The sequence below is a fragment of the Olea europaea genome, chromosome 2 (assembly GCF_002742605.1).
Source record: "Olea europaea var. sylvestris chromosome 2, O_europaea_v1, whole genome shotgun sequence".
Lineage (NCBI taxonomy): Eukaryota > Viridiplantae > Streptophyta > Magnoliopsida > Lamiales > Oleaceae > Olea > Olea europaea.
The window spans coordinates 30,404,383-30,432,150 of record NC_036238.1 but is presented as its reverse complement, the minus strand read 5'-3'; the positions used below and the strand labels follow the sequence as shown (position 1 = coordinate 30,432,150).

Below are 27,768 nucleotides of genomic sequence, written 5' to 3'. Positions count from 1 at the left end.
TCTCATGCTTTCTGGTATTAAAGTGAAGTTTATGTTGTTTACCTAGAGTACAATGCTCACAAAATGGGATTTTTGAAATATTATTTTTTTCCAAAAACACCTTTTTTATTCAAGATATGTAGATCTCTTTCACTCACATGAGCTAACTTGTTGTGCCATTTTAAAGTGGCATCAACCTCAGCTGTTGAGGACTCAGCAATGTGACTTGAAATAACTTCAGCTCTAGTGACATACATACCATTCCTTTTAGCACCTTTGAATAGTACAAGTGAACTTTTAATTACTTTTAACAATCCATCACCAAATTTAGCTTGCAGGCCAATGTCATCTAGATTTCCCCTTGAAATTAAATTTCTATTTAAATCAGGAACATATCTTACTCTTTCTAGGGTTTATATATCCATTATCAAATTTCAAAGTCACACTGCCAATTCCTTCAACTTTACATGTAGCACTGTTACCAATTACTACCTCACCACCATTTATATTTTTAAAATTTTCTAACCAAGTTCTTTTAGAAGTCATATGGAAGGTACAACCAGAGTCAAGAATCCACTCTTGACCCTGGTCATTATTTTCAAAAAATTAACAGTATTAAGGTTAGTAGTGGGTTCTGTAACAACATAGACATCCACAGTCTTATTTCCTTGGGGCTCAACTACATTACCCCCATCTACCTTTTTCTTTCTCTGTTCATTCTTTTTCTTGTAGCAATCTTTAATAAAATGACCAATTTTCCACGTCCATAACACATTCTATTCTCGGTCCTAGACTTTGACCTAGGTCTTCCTTTCCCTCTCTTCTTCTTATTGTTATTTCCTTGATGATTCTGATTTTCATGACTACTACCTTGCCTAGTCAGTGATCTATCTCTAGCAAATAGACTCTCGGATTCCCTTCCATGCCTTTCAAATTTAAGTTCTAGTTCTTTACTTCTTAATTAATCAACAACAACTTCAGGAGTCAATTCATCCGTGCCATACTTAATAGCAGTTTCAAGATCTTTATAGGCTTCAGGTAATGAATTTAGAAGAATGACATCTTTGTATTCTCCAAAAACCTTATCACCAGAATTAGTTATATCTTGAACAAATTTATTAAAAACATCAAGATTATCTTCTAAATCTTTGGAAGGGTCTATTTTAAAACTGAAGAATCTTTCCAAAAGAAATATTTTGTTTGGCAAAGACTTTGATAAATACAGTTCTTCAAGTTTATCCCACAAAGCCTTGGCATTATCAAGTTTTTCAACTTTTCTTAACACTTGATCAGACAAATGCTATATAATAGAGGCATAGGCAAGTTCATCAGATTCTGTTCTTTGTTCTTCAATCATAGTATCAGGAAATTCAACAGTTATAGCTTTTGCAACTTTTTGTTGAATAAGAACCCCTTTCATTTTATGCTACCAAATGGGGAAGTCCTATTTTCCATTAAAAACCCCAAGTTCAAACTTAGTAGTTGACATTTGGAGTTCTTGATCAGCACTAGGAAAAAATTATTTCAGGTTCAATGTTCAACAGAAAAAAGTAGGTACAGAATAAAATTTGACAGTACTCAAAGTCAGGTAAGTTATTCGGTATCAAGAAGCTTCAAGAATCAAGGAAAAAATAAGAACACACAAAGTATTCACAATATCAAGAAAAGACAGTATGTTCAATGCAATACACTTCAGGCCTCAAATGCCCAAATTCACCAAGATTCCGTAAAGATCATGTCCTCAGGTCAAGACACAATTATGGGACATCAAGACCAGAAGCAGGGAAAAAATATTACTAATATATCACACAGAACCAGAACACGAATGCAGTTTACCAATTTTAACTACAGACGTATATCACAATACACAAGAAGTTTTATCAAGTTGTATAACAACGACCACAATATGTATAACATATACTACTAGGAATAGGCAAATTGGAACAATAAAGGAAAAACAGTATCAAACCAAGGAGTAGTCATGAGGTATGACTACCGGCAACAGAAATAATCTCAAGAATGATGTTGGTCCCATAAGAGTAGTCGTGAAGCCCTCAGTTTGCAAACCCGAAACTGTAAGAAACCAAAAGAACAACACGAAGTCAACAAATATCAGTTGAGCATTTCAACAAAAAATATGAATATAAACTCAAAAATATAAGATATGTGGTTAATCGAACAGATCTAGGATTTCCAGAAAACCGGTCACACGATACTCTAAGATCTAACTGTGAAAATCAATTTCTCACAATCAAACACAGCCTACATGCCACAGAAGGCTCTGATACCACTGATATGTCAAGAAGTCTCAAATTACACAAAGTATACGAAGTTCTCACTGTGAAATGTTACAACCAAAGAATAAACACTTGACATCAAAGATTTCATCGATTTTGGGCTTAGTAACCATTGTACCCTTCTGTACAAACGAGGAGAACCAAAATACCCAAACCCACACAGGAACCAAACGAGGCTGCTTCTACGAACCAGTAGGAAAACCCCCAAATATTATACCAACCCTTTGCCCCTACTTGAGATTCACTTAGATTCACAAAGAACAAGACTCAAATCACTGAAGAAATCAAGAAATCACAAAGGAGACCAAGGAGAAAGAGAACCAGAAAGACAGACTTTCTAGAGAGTTCAAGAGGCGGAAGAAAAATGAAATCAATCGTCTAGGGCAAAAGCCATCAGACTTCTATTTATCCAAAATGTCGTCACCGTTGATATCACTTAGGAGATCCAATGGTCCGGAGCAACTCACGTGGCCAAATGTTGGGCTCAGGTTTTGGGCCTCTTGTTTGAGTTATCGGGCAATGGGGTGTAATATCTAAAATGGGCTTAACCCGATTTTTTCATCGTAGCCCAATGTTTGAGTTATAATCCCAAAATTGGCAAACATTTCTCTATATATACAAGTTAATTGATATATATACTACTATTTTAAAAGACTTTGTAGTGATGGTAACTAGGAAAATTCTTAGAAATACGTTGTTTGTCAAGCATTGATATTTCACAACGAATAATCAATAGCGAACAAAAAAAGAATGTCTATGACTCGGTGGAGTGGATCTATTTATTTCCTTCCCACAGGCATTATTTTTTTACTTTACCTCATTCATTGACGCTTTCGTCCCAGATTCAAATTCAAAAGGCCTCTCATAAAAATTTCTTGGTTGTGAGACACATTACTATTTATAAGAACAAATAGAAAAAGGGGTCAAAATGTCCATGACATTGACCTTCCCTATTATTATTATTATTATTATTATTATTATTATTATTTTTTTTTTTTTTTTTTTTTTTTTTTTTTTTTTTTTTTTTTTTTTTTTTTTTTGAGTTTGACGTTGATCTTCCTCGACAAGCCTAAAAGGATTACTTTTTGTTTTCTGAAAATTGATTCTTCATGTTTTACTCTTTTTCTTTTTAATAATCAAGTGGAAGATTGAGGATGAACTTTTTTCTTATTTAGCATGTTTGGCTAGATTTTAGAATAAGTAAAAGTTACAGTCATTATTAGTAATTTTTTGTTTCTAAATATATTTGAATAACTTTACCTTTTTTATTTATAAATGAGCACATGACCTTCCTAAAATAATTAATACATTAAATTAAGTAATTATTCGTTCTGAATTTTGATAAAAAGAAAAATGATTACTTATTTCAATATTAAGTGTAAGCAAATTTACATGTAAGTAAACTTTCAATATACACTATCAATTCATTCTCTCAAATAATAAGAACATAAGCCTTTCCTTTAATATTGGAAGCTCCAATCTAGGGTTCCCTTGCACCTAACAACATGAAAAAATATATATTTATTAGTAAATTGCAATGATATAAACAAGATGAATTTCTGAAATTAGTAGTAAAAAATTAATGGGATTTGGTTTCTATAAAATTTTGAATTATTATGGATTTTCACTACATTATAGGTTTTCCGTAAACTATCTATGGTGACGAAATTACAATAAGGACATGACAATATGATGTAGAACAGATGATTGAGTGGATTGAGGAACAATTGAATTGAAAAGGAAAAAACGGTAATTGCAAGTTTGGCATTCAAACTCAGATTTGGGCACTTATAAAACTTTTTGATTTTATCTTTCATTCTCTAGTGGATTCCAAATATTTGTTCTTAAAATTTTCACTTGAATTCCTTATTTCGTGCTGCGTCACATTGAGCCCTTGTCTAGTATCGATTTTATCTTTGAATTTTATCTGATTTTGATAGAAACCACTATGCATATTAATTTTTTTTTTTGTTTCATTATTTCTGTATATTTCCCAGAAGCACAGTAAATGAGGTGGTTGAATCCATTAAATTCATGTAAATTGTCATTACTTCCCTTTGAATCAGTTAAAAAATGAGGTTGAATCGATTGTTACCTTTAATACAAAAGGATAAAATAGGACTGAGGGTAAAATCCAAAAAGTGATTTGACTATGCTCCATTTGACATTGTGTTAAAAAATTAAAAGGGAAACCACATGATAGTGCAAAAAATAGCATTCCCAGATGGGCTAATTTGAAAGAATAATGCCGATGTGTTATAAAGTGTGTGACAGAGATAGTGACAAAATATGAGTTGAAGTGATTTAATTTGATTAAAAAGTTTATTGTGTTTTAAACAATTCAATGATTAGTTGTCATATGGCATTATGTTAAAGATTATGCCAACATTATATTTGTGTAACATGATTAAATTTGAAAAGGTATGGTTAATTGGAGAATTAATTATTTTGTTTTCATTCAATCTAGATTGAATAAAAATAAAGAATTAACTAAAGAATTAAAAAGTATACACATGGAAGACTTACAGCATAATTAATTTGATTTTCATCAATATGGGGGAAAAATATCCATAAATATTCTAAAATGTCAAGAATATTAAATATAATAGAATCTTATATGACGATTCTAAATTATCCTTACAAGAAGATTTTCTTTTTCATCTTATAAACAATGGCACAAGCTGTGGCCAATTCAACTATCTAATCGCGTTTCATCCTAGTTTTAGCCGAAGCTTTTAAGCTATGACTGACAATGGCGCCATATTTTACGTTAGGATGAAGTATCCCCAGTTTAGACCTATGTCAGCCTACTTTGAAACAAAGAAAAACTATGGCAAGGACACACAAATTTAAAGTGAGAGTTTCCTTTTTCTTTAGCTCCGAATCAATCAAACTGGTTTCTTTTATTTGTTTCTTTTATTGACTAAAGATCATGTATGTCCCGAGTACTAGAAATATTCCACCCGTGTTGTGCTTAGATTCTTAGGTTTCAGATCAAGTATAACATTTTCTCATAAAGTTCACAAAGAAAAAATGAATGACAGCAATCAGATATACACAAATTGTACCTGAAAGTGCATGCTATAAAAGATCATTCCTGCTGACTGAAAAGTAGATGCATTGAGTAAAACCATGCCATTCTCCTCTAAGTCTTTTAAAACCTCTGATACTGAAATCCTTCTAACTTTAGCTGAGGACATCTGTATTAAAATTTCTCCATTACCAACTGGCCTTACAGAAACATTAGATGTAGACGAGCTTTGGCTCGAACCATCTCTCAAGCTTTCATGGTAAATGAAGCCTTCTTTCCGGGATTTGATTGATAAAAGTTCTTCTTTTTTTTGAATCAGCCCGTCCACTTCCTTTTGTAGCTCTGGTATGTACTTTAGGACACGAGAAACTGTGGCTGGGATGCTTAATTTTTTCTGTGATTTATGTATAAAAAGCAAGTTTTCATCAAATTTGATCTAGACTTCTTATGGACATTCTTTGAACTCTTGACATGAACTGATGAATATGTAAAATTTCAAGGGTAAAAGATCCTAAGCAGTAATATTCTCCCAGGAAGAAATTTAAATACATAAATTTGTCATTTCTTTAATGGGTTCAAATGCGAGTTTGCAAAATAATAAAGTTCAAATCTGATAACTGCCGAATTACAAAACAATCCATACGTCCTCACTTCTTTAATGAATAAATTGAATTTAGTTTGTGATATTATACGCAATAGTTTAATACTTAAAATTTATCTCCTTTCAACTAATATAAGTTTTTAGATGAAGTGGTTATGGTATCTTTTCTAAATTCCTGAATTTAATTTTCGATTCTAGTCATTTATGAAAATTATTCATGTACTCCTTTTGTTAAGAAAAAATAATCGTGAATCGGGATTCCACCTTATGCGCTACATTGATCACAAAATTTAAATAAATAAATTTGTGGTCTCTCACACAATTTCAACTTTTTATATAAATGGATCTCAACATATGCAAGTTAAGTAAGGTCTGTTCAATTACTTACTCAATATGATGACGTACCGTTTGATCTGTAGCTGGAAGCAAAGAACGAAGAAAAGAATACAAGCTGTTCATCTTTTGACGACGATTACGCTCACTGGCATTATGATCTAGTTTTTTTGCCTTTATGAAATTCAAATTTGTACCATTTTCACCAAAACTTGTGGACTCTAAACCTTTTGTTTCTGTGTACATATTGTTGTGTTCATGGCTTGAAATGGGATCTTCTGTAAAACATCCCATGTTTGAAAACATAGAAGGTGATAGTGCTAACATTTTTTGGTTTTTGAGGTTGTTAGGACAGTGATAAGGAAGTGCTTATATATTGAAAAATACTTAGATTTATAATAAATCTAAAAATAGGTTAATATATATTATAATTCTTGGGAAGTTTAGTGTTGTTTTATCAAGATGAAAGAAAATGACATCATTTTTTATACATAGATTATGTGTTTAGATATTGGGCAATGTATATTATAATTTTTGAAAAGTTTGATGTATATTTTTCATCCAAGGGAAGAAAATGACATCTTATTTTATAAAGAGAATATATTCTTTTATGGATGGGGATAAGTGAATGGGTGAAGTTTGAAGAAACAAAAGAAAAAACAAGACAGAGAATCATTTTAAAATGTTTTCAAATTGTTGCTATTGATTTCTGAAGAAATTGTTATAAAGAAGTGAAGATATTGAATCCTGTTGAAATGAGTTTACATAAGAGTAAAATTGTAGAATCCTACATAAATAAGATATGAGTGTCTTTACGGACAATATTGAATTTTTAATATCTCAAGATAGAATATTCTATTTTAGAGTTAAAAGACTCAAACGTGTAATTCGATTAATTTAAGGGTAAAAAGAATAATAAGCTTATAAGATTAGTCTTCTCAAAACCGTCATGTTGTAAGTGAAATTTAAGGAGAAAATTCTACATGCATGAGTTAAATATAAAAATAATGATCAGATAAGGGCTTGTGTTACAAATCATGTTAATATGTTATGAAGAAATTCCAAAATGGTGATTCACTAATTTTAAAACTCGACTACCCTTTTGTATTCTATAGAGATGAAATTATTCGTTTAAGCTTTTTAGTCATCGATATCTTATTTACTTATAAATTCATATTTTATCTTTGCAATCTCACTCAAGTGCACAATAAATCTATTTCTTTATTGAACGTTGACACATCAACCAAAAAAGAAACAATTAATTTAATTTAATTCAATTTATTATTTAGTCATTGATACCGTATTCAATTATAAATTCATATTTTGCCCCTGTTTGGGCTTCTTATAATAGTTCTCGGCGAAAATATATTTTGGAATGGTGAATTTTTTGAAGATTTTGTGGTTAAAAAAGAATAAAATATTTTGAGATTACATGTAATATTATTTTATTACAAAACATGTAGATAAAAAGAGTAGAGAAAATACATTTTAGATAAATTGGAGTCCAAAGAGGAGCTTTTATATTTTGCTCTCTCATTCAAGTGCATAATGAATCTATTTCTTTATTGAAAGTTGACACGTCAACCCAAAAAGAAACAATCTAATTCAATTATTCATTTTTTGATCTTCAGTTATCAGAGTGGGCTTCGAGGGCGAGATGTGAGCAGTGCGTGTGCCTATACATGGACTGCACGAGTTGCATATAGGCGTGGTTTCATAAGCACGAGCACTCTTTGCCATTTCCATGGGGAAAGCGTACTTCAATTTTTAATTCTCTATGCTCCAAAGCTTCTGGTAACAATCAATTAAATTTATACCTCAAATTGCTTCGAGAATCGTGCTTGTCATCAACTAACGAACATATAAGAAATTTATTATATTTAGTAGCCTATCCACAATGATTTCGTGTATAGAAACACTACAATGACGTTTAAATAAATATATATTGTTAATCGATATCAAAAGTCATACAAAAGGTCTAGATTCAAATCTCACTATCACCTTCTTATGATTCATGTATCAAGCCTATAAGAATGTGAATTGATTTTGATGACATACGTTGAAAAAAATTTAGATAATTATACGAGTTACCTTTTTAACGGTTTAAACTTTTGAAACAACTGATCGACATGATATCAAAATCATCAAACAAATTAAATAAGTTCAAGTCTCATAGTCACTTTTATGATTCCTGTCAACGTGTTGAGGATAAAGCTGAAATAAATACATGTATCCTTTTATATAAACAGGTTAAGTAATTAAATGAGAGGCTGTTCAATTCATTTTAAGAGTTATGTTGATTAGTATTTTGTTCAAAATTTTCAGAAGATCTGCGTAAAAATCTAGTACAAAATCTAATTATTGACTAGAAAGTTATAATATAATTTGTACTTAAGTCTTCCATATTGAGTATATTTATATCAATCGATGGTGAAGTTTAATGGATCTATTGACTTGACATGTATTCGAATAAAACCAAATTTGGGGAGAAATGATTCTTTTCCTACCTAATGGTTGACAAAACGAACTTGCAAATTGAATGATCAAAGATCGAGAATGTTTGGAGAAATGATTCTTTTCGTATCTAAGGGTAATAAAACCAAGGCAGCTAGCTTTGCAAATTCAATGAACAAAGATTGTGATCGACTTTTCAAAGGTCTATTCATGCAAGAACTTCTTATCCATTTGATTAAGATTAAAGAAGCAATTGATCGTTGTATATATCATTAGAAGTGGAAACAAATTTTGATTTTACTTCTTAGAGATAAGATTGGAGAATGATAAAGGTGGAAGCAAAGTTGAATTTTACCTCCTTAAAGCATAACTCGTAATTATCAAACTATTCTTTGCTGCTAAGAAGAAAATTCAAACAAGTAAATCTACCGATTCAATGAAAGAAAGTCTATTGGTTGATCAAGTTCATGTTTGATTTTTTAGCTCCTAAATGAGAAATTCAAATTGTATTCATCAAATGATAAACCGCCTTACAAAATATACAAATAGGCTTTAGAATGTGTTCATTTTATGCATAGGTTCAATGAGTGTGTGCCAAAAACAATTGAGCACTAAATGAAGATTTGTAAAAGATGGAATTTATTATTGAAAGAGATAAAGAGTTTGAAATACTTTGTAAATCCTATTTGAAATTTATATTGTGATCCTCTGTTTCTAATTCATAGTAAAGTCTCATTATTTATTGAGTGAAATCTTTGTCCAAGTTTTACTATTTTTCATTATCCTGGGCAAATCTTTCTGAACAATTGGTATCACAGCATCATGTTATAGCAAAATTGGTGGAACCTGTGAACTAATCAATAGTAGCTGTGTTCAACAGTAGCTGAGGTGCTACAATATCAACGATGGCAGAAGACGAAAAAGTTAAGATCGAAAAATTCGATGAATTGAACTTCGAATTGTGGAAGATGTAGATAGAATATTATCTTTACCAGAGGGATCTTTACCTTCCTCTTGAAAGAGTGTCAAAGAAGCTAGTGGATATGGAAAAGGAAGAGTGGGAGTTACTCGGTCGTATACCATTGGGTATGATAAGCCTAACTCTTGCTGCATTTGTTGCTTTCAATATCAGGAACAGAAAGACAACTGAAAGTTTGATGGCGGCTTTATCGCGAATGTATCAAAAGCCCTCCATAACAAATAAAGTTCATCTTATCAAAAAATTGTTCAACTTGAAGGTGTCCGAGGGAGGAGATACAATAGAGCATATCAATGATTTTAATTCAATTATAAGTCAATTAAATCGGTTGATATCTCATTTGATGACGAGGTCAAATCACTAGCACTATTATCAAGTCATCAAGAGAGCTGAAATCCTTTGGTTGTGCCAATAATCAATTCCACGGGGTCGGCAAAGTTGAAACTAGATCGTGTTGTAGATTTGGTTCTTAGCGAAAATACTTGCAGAAAAGATGGTGCAGAAACCTTGGGTTCGACATTGGCAACTAATGATCGAGATAGAAATCCAAACAGAGGCAGCAACCAAATGGGAAACACAAGTCGATTGAGAAACGGTTGATCATTGTCTCGACCAAAGTTCAAAGGCAAGTGCTAGAACTGCAAAAAAACTGGTCACACTAAGCAAGATTGCATAGCACAAAAAAAAAAAAAAAAAAAAAAAAAACCCAAAGAGATGAAAACTTAGGTAATGTTTCAGATGTTGAAATTTCTAATGCATTTTTGTTTGCTGTGGATGCTCGTAGAGAAACATGGGTAATTGATTCGGGTGCGCATTTCATGCTACTTTGTGCAAAGAGTTGCTCTATAACTGTGTACCAAGCAACCTCAGTAAGGTATATCTTCGAAACGGTGAGATTTGCAACATAGTTAGAAAAGGTGATGTTTAGATAAATCAATCTAATAAAGCTGTTCTAAGAATCAAAGATGTTAGACATGTGCCATGTTTACAAAAGAATCTAATTTCTATAGGTCAAGTTATTGACTCCTATATTATAACCTCATTGGTTGGTAACACTTGGAAGATGATCAAAAGAGCTACGGTGGGAGCTTGTGGTAAAAAGGAAGGTACTCTCTATGTTACTTCTGGTACTCATAGTTCCATTGCCCATCACATAATCAGAAGTTGAGGCGAGCACGTGGCATTCCAGACTTGGATATATGGGTTAGAATAGGGACAAAAGTTCGATGTCAAAAGGGAAACTAGTTGGTTTGAAGTCTCTAGACTTGGATTTCTATGAAGATTGCATCTTCCAAAAGTAGAAAAGGGTTAGTATCACAAAAGTTCAAAGAATAAGCAAGTCAGAATGGTTGGAGATGGTATATAGAGACGTATGGGGACCATATCAGGTAGCATCTCTTGGTGGCTCTTGAAGCTTTGTTACTTTTAATGATGATGCTACTAGAAAGGTATAAGTTTACTTTATGAAGAACAAATTTGATTTATTTGATGTTATCAAAAAATGAAAAGTCCTAGTTGAGAACGAGACATGTTTAAAGTTGAAATGTCCCAAGTCAGACAATGGACGAGAGTATGTAGATGGTCGAATGAAGAAATATAGTGCAAAAAATGGAATTTGATAAGTGCTGACAATTCCAAGAAAAGAGCGACAGAATGGCGTTGCAGAACGCATTAACAGAACAATCGTGGAACGTGCTAGAAGTATGAAGATTAATTCTGGTTCACTAAAGTAGTTTTGGGCATATGCAATAAACACAACTGCTTACCTGATCAATAGAGTCCTTCAATTTCCTTAAAATGAGAAATTTGGGAGTAGGCGTGGATGAGAAAAGAGGTGAACCTAACGCATTTAAGAATATTTGGTTGCATCTCTTATGTCCACATTGAGCCCGAGAATCGGAGTAAGCTTGATTTTAAGTCTTGCAATGTTCTTTATTGGTGATAGCATTGATAATTATTGTTATCGATTTTGGGATTATGAAAATCAAAAAATAATTAGGAGTATGGATGTGGTATTTAATGAATCTACATTACAAGGATAGACTTGATGATAAGACTAAGGAAACTGAGATAGTGGAGCTTAATGAAATCTTTAGCAGAGATGTGTTAAAACCCCAAGATACGAATGTCCAGTTGACAATACCTACAGAGATGCCAACATTTCCAGTGAGTAGGTCTACAAGAACTATTAGGCCTATGGTTCACTATTTGCCTTCCTTGCATTATTTATTGTTGACTAACAATGGTAAACCTGAATGTTATGAGGAAGCATTACATGCTGAGATGAGGGAAAAGTGGGAGCTAAAAATGAATGATGAGATGGAATCTCTCTTGACGGATTAGATGTTGGAACTAGTTCTATTGCTTGGTGGAAAATTTGCTTTATAAAATAAGTGGGTTTATCATTTTAAAGAAGAGGCCGATGGCACCAAAAGATACAAGGCCAAGTTGGTTGTAAATGGTTTTCAACAGAAGGCATGTATCGATAGATTTTCTCTCCTGTTATTAAAATTTCTACTATCAGAAGTATGCTTAGCATTATAGCCATTGAGGATTTACATTTGGAGCAGTTAGATGTTAAAACTACATTCCTTCATAGTGATTTGGAGGAGGATATTTATATGCATCAACCGCAGGGCTATGTGGCTATAGGAAATAAGAGTATGATGTGTGTAAACTCAAAAATAGTTTATATTGGCTAAAACAGGCGCCCAAGCAGTGGTATAAGAAACTTAATAATTGAATATTTTGATTGAACACGTCAGAACTTCTTACCCATTTATTTGAGAAATTTTTAGAGGATAGCATCTATTGCTTTTAGTACGTAATGATGGAGGAAGAGTACTCTATGTTCGAGTAGGCGTGGGGGTGGGGATGGGGTAGGGGTGTTAGGACTAGAGATGGAACGAAGGTAGTAATTATTGAGTACTAGGGTTTTATTTTGTAATATCAACCTTATTAAAAGAAGTAATTACATCTTTATATGCTAATTATTGTTTTTATATTTAATCAACGTGAAATTTTACCCTTAACATGCTCCTACAAGATGGCTTGCTCGTTTGAATATTTAGATGAATCGAATTACTTATTTAAACTTATTATGGAGTACTTAAAGAATTATTATTTTCAATATCTAATCGATATTAAGGTGATAACAAACCATATGCTTTAGTTATAAATGATTGTTTTTGCCCCTTATAGATTAGGCATTTAAATTGAGAGAAACTATCGCTAAATACTCATACAACAACTAAATTGAGGATTAAAATGCTCTCATTTAAAAAAATTTGGACTAGTTTGGTATGTGGGTAATTGATTGGGGACTTATGCTCATTTTTTCGACATCTTCTTTTTGGTTTCAAAAATTGTACTCTTTAAAGGTTCAATAAGCTAAAGCACAATTATATGTTTGGTTTCTTAGTGATTGAGATGATGTTACTATAAGAACAAAAGTCGGATATATTATAACGAGTAACAATGGCTGAGTTTATTAATATTTATGTTTGAGTAATTACATAATTGCAATTTTTACCTTTTAATTTTAGGTAATTTTAACTTAGGTGCACATCATTGGTCCTCGCTAATTATAAACATCAATTTTTCCATCAAAACAATCGTATATATTGCACGTGATGATTAATAGTAGATAATCCGCTCTATCTTACTCAAATACGATTAAAAATAGAAAATACTCTAAGGCCTAAAGGTCAACAATCCATTTTTCTTTTTCAATTGTTTGAAATGGAGTACAAAGTGTGACAGTTTAATTGAGAAGGTGGCAATTTCCATCTAATGAGGGCCAATTTGCACCAAAAATACAAGTTTGGAAACCTAAAAGCCAGAAAAAATTGATCGAGAACCCATGAGCTTTATTCATGAAAATTTAGGCACGGCGGTTCCAAGTTTCCCTTAGTTAAATCAATATTTACTCTTGGAAGATGCATTAAGATAATCTAATATATCGAATGTGTTTTACGCTTAGTAATAAACTTTCTTTTTCTTCTTTAATATCTTACAAACAAATCTTTAATCTATTGTATTAGTGAAGTCAGCATTCGTAAGAGGCCAAGTAAAAAACGTAGATAAACACAATTGATCTAGAAGCTCCTATATATTCTATATGTCCACTCTTGACCTGAGTCCACACAAAACCTCCAATTATAGAAGTATACTTTAAACAATAATTTGTTCCCTCTTCTCATACAATGACAAGATATATTTTCCTTTAATATTTCGACGTCAATGGCTTGACTTTTGTACCTGTTGAATCCAAACCAAAAAGAAGATAGAAGTATTAGAGATTATACAGATAAATGAAGTGGATGAATGTTAATTTCTTGGTCTTTTTGGGGTAGGGTTTATAAACTTTGAGAGTTTGTGGGGTATTTTTTTTCTTTATTGATCAAAAAAGCCAACTATGACTTCTGGTAAGGTGCTGTACCTTGTCGATAGAGCTAAAAAAGGAAAGAAAAAAATTTAAAATTTTGTTTATTGTAGTGCACAGTTCTCTTCAAACCTCATATATAAATGGTTGATTAAAGAATCGTTGTCATGGTTCAACCCAATTCTACCTCTATCTTCTTTCAGTATCTAAGGCACCAAACTATTCCTTAATTTCGTTCTAAAATTTAAATCAATGGCATGAATTTTCTACTCCATTCAATCAATCGCTATGAAGATCAAATGATATCTTATATGCTCGAGCTTTAGAAAATATTGTAAGTACCTGAAGATGCAAATTGTAGAAAACCCTTCCATCGAAAGATTCAAAACTAGATGCATTCAATACAAGAATTCCTTCCTGCTCCAATTCCAATAGAGCTTCAGAGAACGAACCCGTTTTGGTCTTCAACTTCGATAATTGAATCACTACATCTCTATCACATATTCGATTAGCTGAAACCGCTAGTATTGAGCTCTGATGATCCGCGGTTCTTCTTTGCTTCCTATATTGAATAGAATTTTCTTGCTTAGAAATCCTTGCTACAAGGTTTTCCTTCTTTTCGAGTAGTCTCTCGACTTCTTTCTGCAGCTCTGGTACGTATTTCAGCACTCGGGACACTGTCAAAGGGATGCTTAATCTCTTCTGCAAAGAAAATTTTATTCAATAGTTAAGTATTGATAAATAACTGTTCGACGTGTTAGCTAAGGCCTTTGATGAAAAAAGAATTCAACCTGCATATAAGGAGCAAGTACAATTGGAATTTAGGTTCACAAATCTATATATTTATATTAGTCCTTGTAAGTGTATATAATATAATTTGCTATTTGTTGATAGCATCCAAAATTAAAATATACACAATCTGATACCTAATTCCCTAACCGTAATTACTTTATAAAGTGTGTTTCTTGAAAGAAAAATGCTGAAAGATCTATAATAATGACCTAATTTTTCAAGTCATCTCTCTAAATGCTTAAAATTTCAAATGATGACGTATCAGAAGATTTTCTTGGGTTCGAGTCTCATCATTACTCAATTATGAAAATTATGCATGGGTAATGAATAAAGGAATCTCAGTATCTTTTTCTAAAACCTTAAGCTCTTGGCCGAGTTAGTTCAAATAAATTAGTTTAAAAAACACAGATGTTACCCTTTGATCTGCGACCGGAAGCAGTGACCGAAGAGTATAATCCAGCGTATTAATTCTTTTCCGGCGATCACGTTCGCTTGCATTATGGTCGATCTTCTTCACCATCTTCAAATCTCCATCAAAATACAAAGATTCAGTACTGTTTCTAGCTTGTATCTGAGATGAAGGACAATGAAGAATATCAATGGAGTCTGACGTTTCTGTTCTTTCTCTATACAAAATTTCCTGTTCATGGCTCATTGGGTCCTCCAAAAGCGACCTGAAATTCGATAAGTAAGGGCACATTTTCAGCAGTTTTGAGTCACAAATTTGGATTGGAACTTGGGATTTTGTTTGATAATTAAATGCAGTTTATTAGTTAATCATAATTCATAAGGAGTATTTATATATACTAACTAGATAATTGATCTCATCGTGTACATCAGCATACATATAAAACATAAATTGTATATTATTTATTTATTTTTTATTTCTTTGACAAGAGACCATCAGCATCAACTAAATGCAATATAAATGGATTTTTAATTGTTTCTGTTCTGTAAATAAAAAATATTTCCTGGTTACCGGTTAGCATAAGAATGAGGAATTTAGAATCAAACAATTTTTATTTTATTTTTTTAAATTAAAAGTTTTATTCTCTCTTTTGTTATAGAAATATTTATCGTTTGCTTTGCTAAAAATATTTTTTTAAATGAACAAGACAATATGTGCATGGCTATTGAATGCTAATTCTGTAATTTCTGCAGCCGTAAAATTGTTAAAAACATAGTTCATATGCTATTATTACTCTATTGAGAAATAAAGAGAAGTTAAAATCTTGTTTCTAAAGTTTATCTTGTTGATCCTGAGTTGAGAAAAATCTAGATTTCGATAAGTGAATGTCTTATTTATTTATATAGCATGATTAAAATTGAACATCTTAGAATACTGAAAACTTACTTAATGTATTAGAATCAACACAACTCGATTAAACAAATTATATTATAAAAGTAAACGATCACAAACCAGGAGAAATTTAAAAGGAAAAAAGTCTGGCCATCTCATTAATTAACATTTAAACTTAATTAGAAAATTCAAACACCTCCATCTATAATCAATTGTAACACTATATAGATTCAGCTATTTTTTAATAAATTATTCTTGACATAAAAGATATTAATGACAGTTAAGGTTATTCTATTTTCCTATCAGGAGATAATTAATCAATTTTTTTTTAATTTTTAATTTTTTTTTTAAGAACACACACAGACTGCAAGGCAACCCCGTGCTAAGTATAATTTATTGAGGAAACAATTTAATAATAACATATTAATTCAAGGCATGCACGAGCTCAAGTTAGTTTTGTCACACATTTGCTCGAGCAAAGTGTTACCAGGTCACGTGAAAACACGCTTTTTTAACTTAGAAGCACGCTAGTCATTCGAATAGATATTTTATAATATAAAATTGAATAATTTTTTCCCCCTCTTCATTTGACAAAATTTATAAAATATCAAATTATATTTTTAATCATACATTTTAATGAACTCACACTTACTATCCAATTATCCTTCTTTCATTTTTATTTATTTATAAATTCTTCTCGAACCAAAATGTGTGCATATACATTATGATAATAATATGATATTAAATATTTGCGCAGTTTTCATCAAACAATCATACTCTACTTAGAAATATTAATCACTTATTCACCACTAAAGTTATTAACTTAGGTAACTCCATTCAAGTCCATAACATAAACTAATGCCAAATACTAACATTAAGGTCATATAACATGGCCGTAAAAAATGACCTAGAAAAAGTAATTTGATCCAAAAATCTATAATTTAATTTATTTTTGGTCAACAAGTATAATGTGCAAAACAAAGAACAGGGGTGGAAAGGATTTAGCTGAATGTTATCGATGGGAAATGAAAGTAAAAGTAAACGTATTACTTGAAATTGCTTAATGTATCGGGATGAAAATTTTCATCAAAAACTTCTTCAACGACTCAGAATTTTGGCCAAGTCAATCACCAGATTGGGTCCGATAACTATGACATTAACCCTATCTCATGGCACTTTAGAATTTGATTATTTTCCTATAATAAATTTTCTGTTATAGAATTGGAAGTACATTATAGTGGACTTTACATATATAACCTTAAAATTTGGACCATTTTGAAATCACTACTATCTTAAAAGAGTGAATCCTCCGAATATTGTTCATTTAAGACGTATTTTCCTTTCCCATCTTATCCTTAAATTGACTGGTCAATAAAGAGGCCAATTGTGGGGAAAAAAGGACAATATGGATATTTCCATCATCTTTTCCATTTTTGGTCTCTGTGTGGGAGAGTTTTCAGTCGAAATTTTCAACCGACCCCTCTCATCACCGGTGGGTCTCAAGTGACTGAAAGAGGGTATACATACTTTAAATACTTGCTCTGACACATACAAGAGAAGATAGAGCAAATATGTAGCCATATAGTCCAAAAAGGTGGACTCAAAAGTTGAAAAAAGTTAATAAAAAAGGATGGAAAGTCTTGCTCCGTGAGACGTACAAGAGAAGATAGAGCAAATATATAGTCAAATAGTCAAAAAAGGTGGACTCAAAAGTTACTAATTTTTGATCAAATACAAATTTAGCACCTGTTTGGCCCCCATTTTTCCAAATTAAAATGGGTGAAATAGTTTTTTTGTTTTTTTTAATGAGTGGTTGAAAAATAAATGAAAAGTTTTCGATTTATGTGTAATATGTATTATTTTATAAAAGATAGTGTTATTGAAAATAGGAAAGTAAAAAATGAAGTTTAATTTAATGGAGGTCAAACGGGGACTTATATATCGGATAAAAAAAATGAATGTATACTAAATTGATTTAATACCGCAGTTGAATATATACTGAATTGATTTAATACCGCAGTTACTTTATTTGTGTGTGGTAAGAAAGCCATCTTTGAATAGTGTAGCAATTTTATGGTAAGAAAACCTACAGCACACAAGCATTTGGCTTTTTTAGGTCTTGACGTGGGCCCTATTTATTGATGTTGTTTTGCCTGATTTGAATTTTTACGTCAAAAATAAAATAAAATAGTTGAGTCATACCACATAATATTTTTTTATAAAAATTGTCGCAAAAAAATAATAAACATGAATAAATAATTGATTTTTTTTTAAAGAAAAAAGACAAGTTATACGCATTTTTTAACGCATACGTTTGATATACGTTTAACTATTTTCGATATTCATTTAGTTCATTCGATATGTCTATGATATAATTCTTGAAATGAGTTTCGAGAGAATATAGAAGATTTATGTATTCGACTACCGTACAATTATCGACGAATTTATAAAGTTAGCTTGTTCTCGACATTCTTAATTTTTCAAATGATGTCTCTTTTGACATTAAAATAATTTAAAAGTTTATTAGGAAACTTTTTAAATGACGTCAAAAATTATTGTTGCGAAAAAATAATAAACATTAATAAAATAATTGATTTTTTAAAGAAAAAAACAAGTTATATGCATTTTTTAACGTACAGATTTGATGTACGTTTAATTATTTTCGATATTCATTTAGATCATTCAATGTGTTTATGATATAATTCTAGAAATGAGTTTCGAGAGAATATAGAAGATTTATGGTAGATTTTTATAAAAAAAAATTAAATAAATCATCTAGTGAAAAAAAAATATTGACAAAAAAAAAAAAAAAAAAAAAACACTTAAAAAAAAAAAAAAATAAAAAAAAAAATTAAGGAAAAAAAAAAAATTAAAAAAAAAAAAAAAAAAAAAAAAACACCGATAGAGTAACTCCGCGCATCACAGAGCAATTTTGCTCCTGGCTCCTACATCACGGAGCAAATGCATGGAGTTGCTTCGTCAGACATTTATTTTATTTTATTTTTTTGAGATGATGCTCAGTGTCAAATTTTTTTATTGGGTGATTGATATTTTTTTTTGTGTCAATTTTTTTCTTTTTTTTTACTAGGTAATTTATTATTATTATTATTATTATTATTATTATTATTATTAAAATTAAAAATCTATCATCTCTCGAAATTGATTTCGAGAACTATATAATAGATACATCAAATGATCTAAATGAATATTGAAAATAGTTAAACGTACATCAAACGTGTGTGTTAAAAAATGTGTATAACTTGTTTATTATTTTTTCGCGACAATTATTTTATTAATGTTTATTATTTTTTGGCGACAATTTTCTCAATATAATTTCTTTTTTTCCTTGGTGATTGATATATTTTTTTTATACAAATCTATTTTATCCTTATATAACGTGACAGGGAGTATATTAAATCATGTATATTGTTTATTTCCTAAAAGTAGTTGCGATAAATCAAAGTAAAACTTCACACAATGTTGAAAAAATTTAATACTTAATCAAAAAGATGTCGATTAATTTATTTGACGATATTAAATATTTTAGATGTATATAAAATTTGGAAGATTAAATTCAAATATATCAAAATTGGGTGATTAAATAAAAATCTCAATCCCAATTAGTGACAAAAGCTTGTGTTTGCCTCCATTAAATTTTTCTCTTTTATTTTCAATCGCATAATCTTCTATAAAATAATATTACACGTAAATTAAAAAAAATTCATTAAATCGATTGGATATTGAATAATAAAAAAAAGATTCGATTAATTACACGATTTAATTATATTGAATATAGTTATCATCAATTAAGTCCTTTATATGTAAAATAACCACTTAGGTTAAAATAATATTTGATATATAAATTATAAGCTCCAATAATTTGAGTTTTTAATTCATGCATCAATGGAACAATTATCCTATCCCCAAAAAATACATTTCAATTATAGTAACACAAAATTAAGTCCTACTAATTTTTCATTTTGATTATTTTAACATCTGAAAATTTGTTATATATAATAGAAATTCGATCATTTTAAGGATTTTTTTTTTTTTTACTTATTGTTACTTTTTCCTCTCTTAATTGCCAACATGCCATTTACTATTCATTTTTGAAGTATTTTCATTTCCCATTTTGTTTTCAAACAATTAACAAATCACTACTTATCTTAATTTATTTTCATTTTCCATTTTGTCCTCAAACAATTAACAAATCACTACTTATCTTAATTATTAATTAAAATCACTACCATCTTAAAAGAGGGAATCGACCGTGTACTGTTCATTCAGGATGTATTTAGATGTTCTCATTTTACCCTCAACCCCCTCGCATAGTAACTATTGCACTAAGGGTCTAATGGCCTTTTTGAATTTAAGGAAAATATCTCTCATGATAAAAAATCAAAAATTGTGTGCTAGGTAAAGGGTTTGATTCATTCTGTTTCCAAAAGAAAACAAAACTCTCCTTTACCTAATTATATCCTTGAATATTTCATAATATCTCACTTCACTTCTGAAATCACTACTAATGGTTTTCCAACACGTGTGTGGTGCTATTGTTTTGTCTAATTTAAATTTTTATGTCCTGACATCATACCACATTATATTTTTTTTAAGAAAATGATGTAAATTATATTGAGAAAACTGTCGCGAAAATATAATAAACAATAATAAAATAATTGATTTTTTTAAAGAAAAAACTCTCACACTAAGGGTTTAATGACCTTTTTGTATATAGACAAAATATCTCTCAAAAACAGCATGCTACCTAAAAGCTTTGATTCATTTTCTTTCCAAAACAAAACAAATTAATAGTGATGGTAGATGGAGAGAATTTTCTTCGGGTTATGGAGAGTTCTCTCATAACATGGAAAAAATTGGAGAGATTTTTTTTTTTTTTTTTTTTTTGCTCATCATACAAATTTTTTTCTATTTAAAATTCTTTTCTCTTTATAACAAAACTTAATGTTTTCAATTTTAATTAAATAATAATTATATATTCTTTATTTAATTTTAGAAACTTTCTTTGTTTAATTTTTTTTGTTTTTATTATATTTTTTTCGAAATTTGTACTCCATAGCATGGTCCAATTTTTTTTTCTTTTGTTCCCTTTTTTTATTTGTTTTGTTCATCATTTAAATATTTTTTGTCGAATTAAAATTTCTTTTATTTTTTCTTTATGATAAAATTTTATTTTTTCAATTTTAATTAAATAATATTTATATATGCTTTGTTTATTTTTTGTAACTTTCATTTTGTCTAGTTTGATTTGTTTTTATTATAATTTTTTAAATTTCTTTGTCTTCATAATACAAATAATTACGTTTTCCTTTTTAAAATTACGTTTTCTCATAAAATTACGTTTTATCATATTTTTAAATTTCTTTTTCTTTTTAAAATTACGTTTTATCATAAAACAAAAAGAAATTTGAATTGAAAAAAATTATTTATAATATGAATAAAAAGAAAATTTAAAAAAATATATAATTAAAACTAAATAAAAAATATATAAATATTATTTAATTAAAAAGAATTTAAAATCGAAGAAAATATTTATATAATGAACAAAACAAATTTTAAAAAAAATGGAACTCCGTGTCACTCTCCATGTCGTGGAGAAAAACTCTCCATAACACGAAGAGATTAATAAAAATAAAATAAAAAATATATAAAATAATAATAATGATGATGATGTAATGCAGGTGAAAATATGTTGTAATTGAGTATATAACGTAGAAAAGATATCATGATAATTAATTGAGGTTTATCTTTGTTGTTACTTGATGAATTTTAAAGTTGGGATATTAATTATGGATATTGATAAAGCTTAAATTAAAAAAAAGAATTATTTTATATCATTAAACGAAAAAAATTAAAAAGAATTCTAAATCGAAAAAAATTTATTTATAATATGAAGGAAAATGAAATTTTAAAACAAATTTAAAAATATGTATAATAAATTAAACAAAAGAAAGATACCAAAATCAGATAAATAATATTTGGTTGAAATTGAAAAAAATAAGTTTTATCGACAAATTTTTTTTAAAAGTTATTAGTAATATAAATAAAAAAAAGAAAAAATAATGAAAACAAACGGAAAAAATCCTCTCCATAACAAGGAGCTCTCCAATTTTATTTTATTTTTTTTAATTTGTTTACATTTTTTTCAATTTAAAATTATTTTTAGTTCTTTTATTTTTATGAAAAAAGTTAATATTTTTAATTTTAATTAATTAAATAATATTTATATATTCTTCATTTAATTTTCATAACTTTCTTCTATTTAATTTTTTTATTATATATTTTTTTAAATTATTTTAAAAAATATCTTTTTCTTCATAAAAACTTTTTTGTTCAATTTTAACTAAAAAAAACTTTACAATGATTTTTTTTTTTTGACCTTCTTAAAGTCAGAATAAAGTAATATAACATTTTAAAAAAAGAACAAAATGGCAAACAATAATCGGGCACGACTCTATAGAGAACAATGCCACAACAAATAATAACATTTATATATTCTTCTTTTGATCTTCTTAAATGTTTACTTTTTCCCCTAATTTTGCTTGAAACTTTTTGCTTCTTTCTTCAGTAAGTTGGAGGCAAGGATCAAATAATATTTATATGGAGGCAAGATGTTTAACTAATAAAAATTAAATGATTTAACTAATTAAAGAACAGAAAAAAAGAATTACAGGCAAAAATTAAAAAGAAAGTTATTATAATGTTTTTTAATTAAATTGGAATAAATAAAATTAAAAATAAATATTATTTAATTAGGATTGAAAAAATTACGTTTTATCATAAAACAAAAAGAATTTTAAATTGAACAAAAAATTATTTATAATATGAAGAAAAAAGAAATTTGAAAACAATTTTCAAAAAATATATAATAAAAACTTACAAAGTAAACAAAAGAAATTTACGAAAATTAAATAACAAATATATATAACAATCATTTAATTAAAATTGAAAAAATAAAGTTTCATCATAAGGAAAAAGAATTAAAAAGAATTTTAATTAAAAAAATATTTATTTAATGAGCAAAAAAAATTTTAAAAAATGGAATGAGTCTCTCGATTCTCTCCATGTTACGGAAAGAAACAATGGAGAGATTTCTCTCCATAATACTAAGAGTTTTCTCCAAATTTTTTTATTTTTTATTTTTTTTAATTTGTTTTGTTTATCATATAATTTTTTTTTCGGTTTTAAATTTCTTTTTAATTCTTTTCTCATTATGACAAAACTTATTTTTTTAAATTTTAAGTAAATAATATTTATATATTTTTTATTTAGTTTTTGTAACTTTCTTTTGTTTAATTTTTTTTTTATTATTATTTTTTTTAAATTTGTTTTAAAATATATTTTTCTTCGTAAAATATTTTTTGTTCAATTTTAATTAAAAAACTTTATAATAACTTTTTTTTTGTTTGCAACTCTTTTTCAAGTCAAAATAAAGTAGTATAACATTTAAAAAAAGAGAAAAAATGGCAAACAGTTCAAAACCAGTTTGGGATTTAAAATTTCTTTTTAAAAAGAATTTTATATTGAACAAAAAATTATCTAAAATATGAAGAAAAAGAAATTTTAAAAAAATTTAAAGAAAATATATAATAAAAACAAAACAAAACAAATTAAACAAAAGAAAGTTACGAAAATTAAATAAAGAATATATAAATATTATTTAATTAAAATTGAAAAAATTAAGTTTTATCATAAAGAGAAAAAAACTAAAAAAAAATTTAATTGAATATTTTCTATGTATATAAATTTTGAAGGTTTAAATTCAAATATATCAAAATTGGGTGATTAAATAGAAATCTCAACACCATTTTAGTGACAAAATATTATAATGTAACTCAGCTTTGTTTGACTCCATTAATTTTTTTTTTCATTTTTCTCTCTTTTATTTTCAATCGTAGAATCTTGCATAAAATAATATTACACTTAAATAAAAACTTTTCATTAAATCGATTGGATATTGAACACTAAAAAAAGATTCGATTAATTACACGATTTAATTATATTGAATATAGTTATCACCAAATACGTCCTTTATATGTAAAATAACCACTCAAACTAAAATAATATTTGATATACAAATTATGAGCTACAATAATTTGGATTTTTAATCCATTTATCAAGGGAACAATTATCATATCTCCAAAAAATACATTTCAATTATAGCAAAACAAAATTGAGGTCAACCAATTTTTTATCTCGATTATTTTAACATCTAAAAATTTTTTATATATAAAAGAAATTCGATCATTTTTAGGAATTTTTTTCTTATTGTTACTTTTTCCTCTCGATCAATTAATTTTTAAAATAATCTATTAAAAATTTTGACATCATTTAGAAAATTTCCTAATAAACTTTAAAAAAAAAATTTAATGCCAAAATTGTGTCATATATGAATATTACATTTCCATTTATCATTTTAAACAATTAATCAAATTTGTAGATTTATTGAGAGAAATAAATAGATATTTTAACACTTTAATATTACCTAAAAAATGAAATAGCCAGTACATTGCACGGGTGGAAAACTAGTATCCATATAAAAAAGTAAGGCATATAATTAATCACGCTTTAATTACTGGTAAAATCGTATTAATTAATGTTAAAGGAAAGTTGAATAAGAATCATGCCATAAAAATGGGGAGTTCATGATATAAGACATAATGTGTATATTGGAAAAATAATACTAGTAGAAATAGAATATCTTAATTTCGGATCGGGCCCATAAAACCATTTTGGAAAGAGAACGACGAGAGGAATGATACTCACCACTATGCCGTGATGTACGATGAATATCAACCATTCAAGTTCGTTTAGGACTCAAAAACTAATTTTTCAAATTTTAGCGCTATTTTTGTCAATTCATTTATTTTGAGTTTTTTGCAATTCTAGTTTGTTTAAACTTTATTTTCATTACTTTTTAGTTGTTTTAAACTATGTTTCCATGTAAACTCTTATTTATAAGGGGTTAGTTCTTTTTTTTAATTATTATCATTCATTTAGTAAAATTCATGAAATTTATTTTCTCTTTAATTTGGTGAATTCCAAATTTCGTGATTTCAAAGTTTTCGCTTGAATTCATTTCTTTCGCTGCGTCAAGTGGTATCAAAGCCAGCTTTTCTGTCTCTATATCATTGATTCATAAATATGGGTGACGTACCATTTACTAGGGTAGATTTAGATGCAACAACTCGATGGCTTAACAAACGAATTGACAATCTCATTATTCAGATTGAAGGAATTCGTCAATTGCTTCTACAGGGTGCTGGAAACAATGAGATGAATGAACAGGGGACAATCAACAAAGAACGAATGGTTGAACTTGTCGTTCGGAGATAAAATAATAGGAGGCGTGTAGTAGAAGACAGTGAATTAGAGTTGGAGGAGGAGTTCAAAACACTGTCGCATCATCCTAATCGTCAAAATTGAAATAACTTTGATGATTATCGGATTAAAGCAGACATTCCTCCAGTCTTTGGAAACATGAAGATCGGAGACTTTTTGGATTGGTTGGTAGAAGTTGGGAGATTCTTTGAAATTATGGATGTTTCAAAGGACAAGATGGTTAAGATGTTGGCATTACATTTGAAATCTACAGCAACATTATGGTGAGATCAATTACAGAATACTCAAAGGAGATAGGGAAAGAGTCAAAATCGAATTTGAAGAAAGATGAAGCAGTCCTTGATGCATCGATTTTTACCTGCAGATTATGAATAGATTTTATATCGTATGTACCTGGATGCACATTGGGGAATCGTACAGTGTCAGACTACACCAATGAATTTAAGTGATTGACAGAACGGAATAATCTGTTAGAATCTGAAAATCAAAAGGTAGCTAGGTATACCAGTGGTTTGAAGGTGGCCATTCAAGATACAATTGGGATGAAGAATATTTGGACATTGCTGGAAGCCATTAACATGGTAATTAAAGCGGAGACGATAGAATCTGATAAGATGATGGTTTTATATAGGTGACCGTTACCTGTCGAATCATCATCACACATCCCTTTAGACATAGAAAAGGCCCCACAACAAGCCCCAATCAATCATAACAGGAGTAAGGTTGACAACAGTGGTCGGTTTGGGAACAGAAGTCAGACTCGAGACACACCTCATAATGCAAATCCGTATGCTAAGCCCACGGGAGAAATTTGCTATAAATGCCAAAAGCCTAGGTATCGTTCCTATAACTGTCCTGAGAGGAAGCAGGTCAATTTGGTGGAATCGAAGGCTGTGAATGAGGGAAAAGATACTGAAGTGGAAGATGAGTACTCGGGAGTAGAGTTTGCTGTGGAGGAAGGAGTAGAAAGACTCACTTTAGTAGTACAACGAATTCTTTTATCACTTAAGGAGGAGGGACAACATCATTGCATCTTCCGTTCACTTTGTTCTATCAAGAATAAAGTGTGTGAATTGATTTTGGACAATGGAAGTTGTGAAAACTTTGTGTCGAAGAAGTTGGTGAATTTGTTGAAACTACCAGTTGAGAGCCATCCTAAACCATATTCACTTGGTTGGGCAAAGAGAAGTCCTTCTGTTCAAGTTGCTGAAATTTGCAAAGTACCCATTTCCATTGGTAAGCATTATAAGGATGAAATTATGTGTGATGTCATAGACATGGATGCTTGCAATATCCTATTAGGTCATCCATGGCAATTTGACGTGGATTCAACTCTCAAAGTGCATGATATATATAGTACTCTTTTCATGGGGTAGTCATAAGATCGCTAAGGTTCCTCTCCCACAGGCGGAGAAGTCTATTCATCAACGAACTGAGAGTTTCCTTACCCTTACCAATAATGAGAAGGAGATCACGGAGTCTGTAAAAGAATCTAATTACTTTTATCTAGTTGTAGTTAAGGGGCTTTTTGTAGTAAATAAAGAAGATGAGGGTGTTCCTCCTGAGATACAAGAAATATTGATGGAATTTGAAGACTTGACTTTCGATGATTTGTCGAATGAGTTACATTCTATGAGGAATATTCAACACCAGATTGATTTGGTACCTGGAGTTAGCCTTCCAAATTTGCCTCATTATCGAATGAGTCCGAAAGAGAATGAGATTCTAAGGGAGCAAATTGAGGAGATGTTGAGAAGAGGGTTCATAAGAGAAAGTATGAGATCGTGTGTAGTGCATGTTCTTTTAGTGCCAAAAAATGATAGAAAGTGGCGTATGTGTGTTGACAGCCGTGCCATCAACAAGATAACAGTGAAGTACATGTTTTCTATTTCACAGTTGGAGGATATGTTAGATATGCTTAGGGGTTCTAAGGTCTTCTCAACAATAGATCTTTGCAGTGGTTATCACCAGATCCGCATTAAGCTCTGGGATGAATGGAAGACTGCTTTCAAGAGTAAGGATGGACTTTACGAATGGTTGGTGATGTCATTCGAACTTTCAAATGCTCTAAGTACATTCATGAGGATGATGAACCAGATTCTCCATCCTTTTATTGGGTTGTTTGTTGTGGTGTACTTCGTTGATACTTCTAATTATCAATAGAATATCCGTATGTGAAATATCCAAATGTTAAATAATTATATGAGGCATGGAATAATCGTTAGTAAAGATATACCATCATTATCAATGGAAAATCC

The 27,768-nt window shown here is 29.5% G+C and overlaps 2 protein-coding genes across 4 annotated transcripts; both read right to left on the bottom strand.

Moving 5' to 3' along the window:
* Window positions 1-1,702: 1,702 nt before the first annotated feature.
* On the bottom strand, window positions 1,703-6,585 carry LOC111376533 (transcription factor ORG2-like). 2 transcript variants are annotated; one of them, XM_022999508.1, is made up of 3 exons: window positions 6,314-6,585; window positions 5,345-5,701; window positions 1,703-2,052 (listed from the first exon to the last, which is right to left on the bottom strand). In XM_022999508.1, the coding sequence occupies exons 1-3, from the start codon at window positions 6,566-6,568 to the stop codon at window positions 1,993-1,995; spliced, it is 672 nt and encodes a 223-aa protein (XP_022855276.1). In that variant the 5' UTR covers window positions 6,569-6,585; the 3' UTR covers window positions 1,703-1,992. The 2 variants fall into 2 exon arrangements, with proteins under 2 accessions (XP_022855276.1, XP_022855269.1); XM_022999501.1 differs by lacking the exon at window positions 1,703-2,052 and adding an exon at window positions 3,690-3,773.
* A 7,097-nt stretch (window positions 6,586-13,682) lies between these two features.
* On the bottom strand, window positions 13,683-15,602 carry LOC111376517 (transcription factor ORG2-like). Of its 2 annotated transcripts, XM_022999488.1 has the most exons (3): window positions 15,266-15,602; window positions 14,401-14,760; window positions 13,683-13,934 (listed from the first exon to the last, which is right to left on the bottom strand). In XM_022999488.1, the coding sequence occupies exons 1-3, from the start codon at window positions 15,548-15,550 to the stop codon at window positions 13,914-13,916; spliced, it is 666 nt and encodes a 221-aa protein (XP_022855256.1). In that variant the 5' UTR covers window positions 15,551-15,602; the 3' UTR covers window positions 13,683-13,913. The 2 variants fall into 2 exon arrangements, with proteins under 2 accessions (XP_022855256.1, XP_022855249.1); XM_022999481.1 differs by lacking the exon at window positions 13,683-13,934 and having other exon boundaries at window positions 13,942-14,760.
* Between the last annotated feature and the right edge of the window lie 12,166 nt (window positions 15,603-27,768).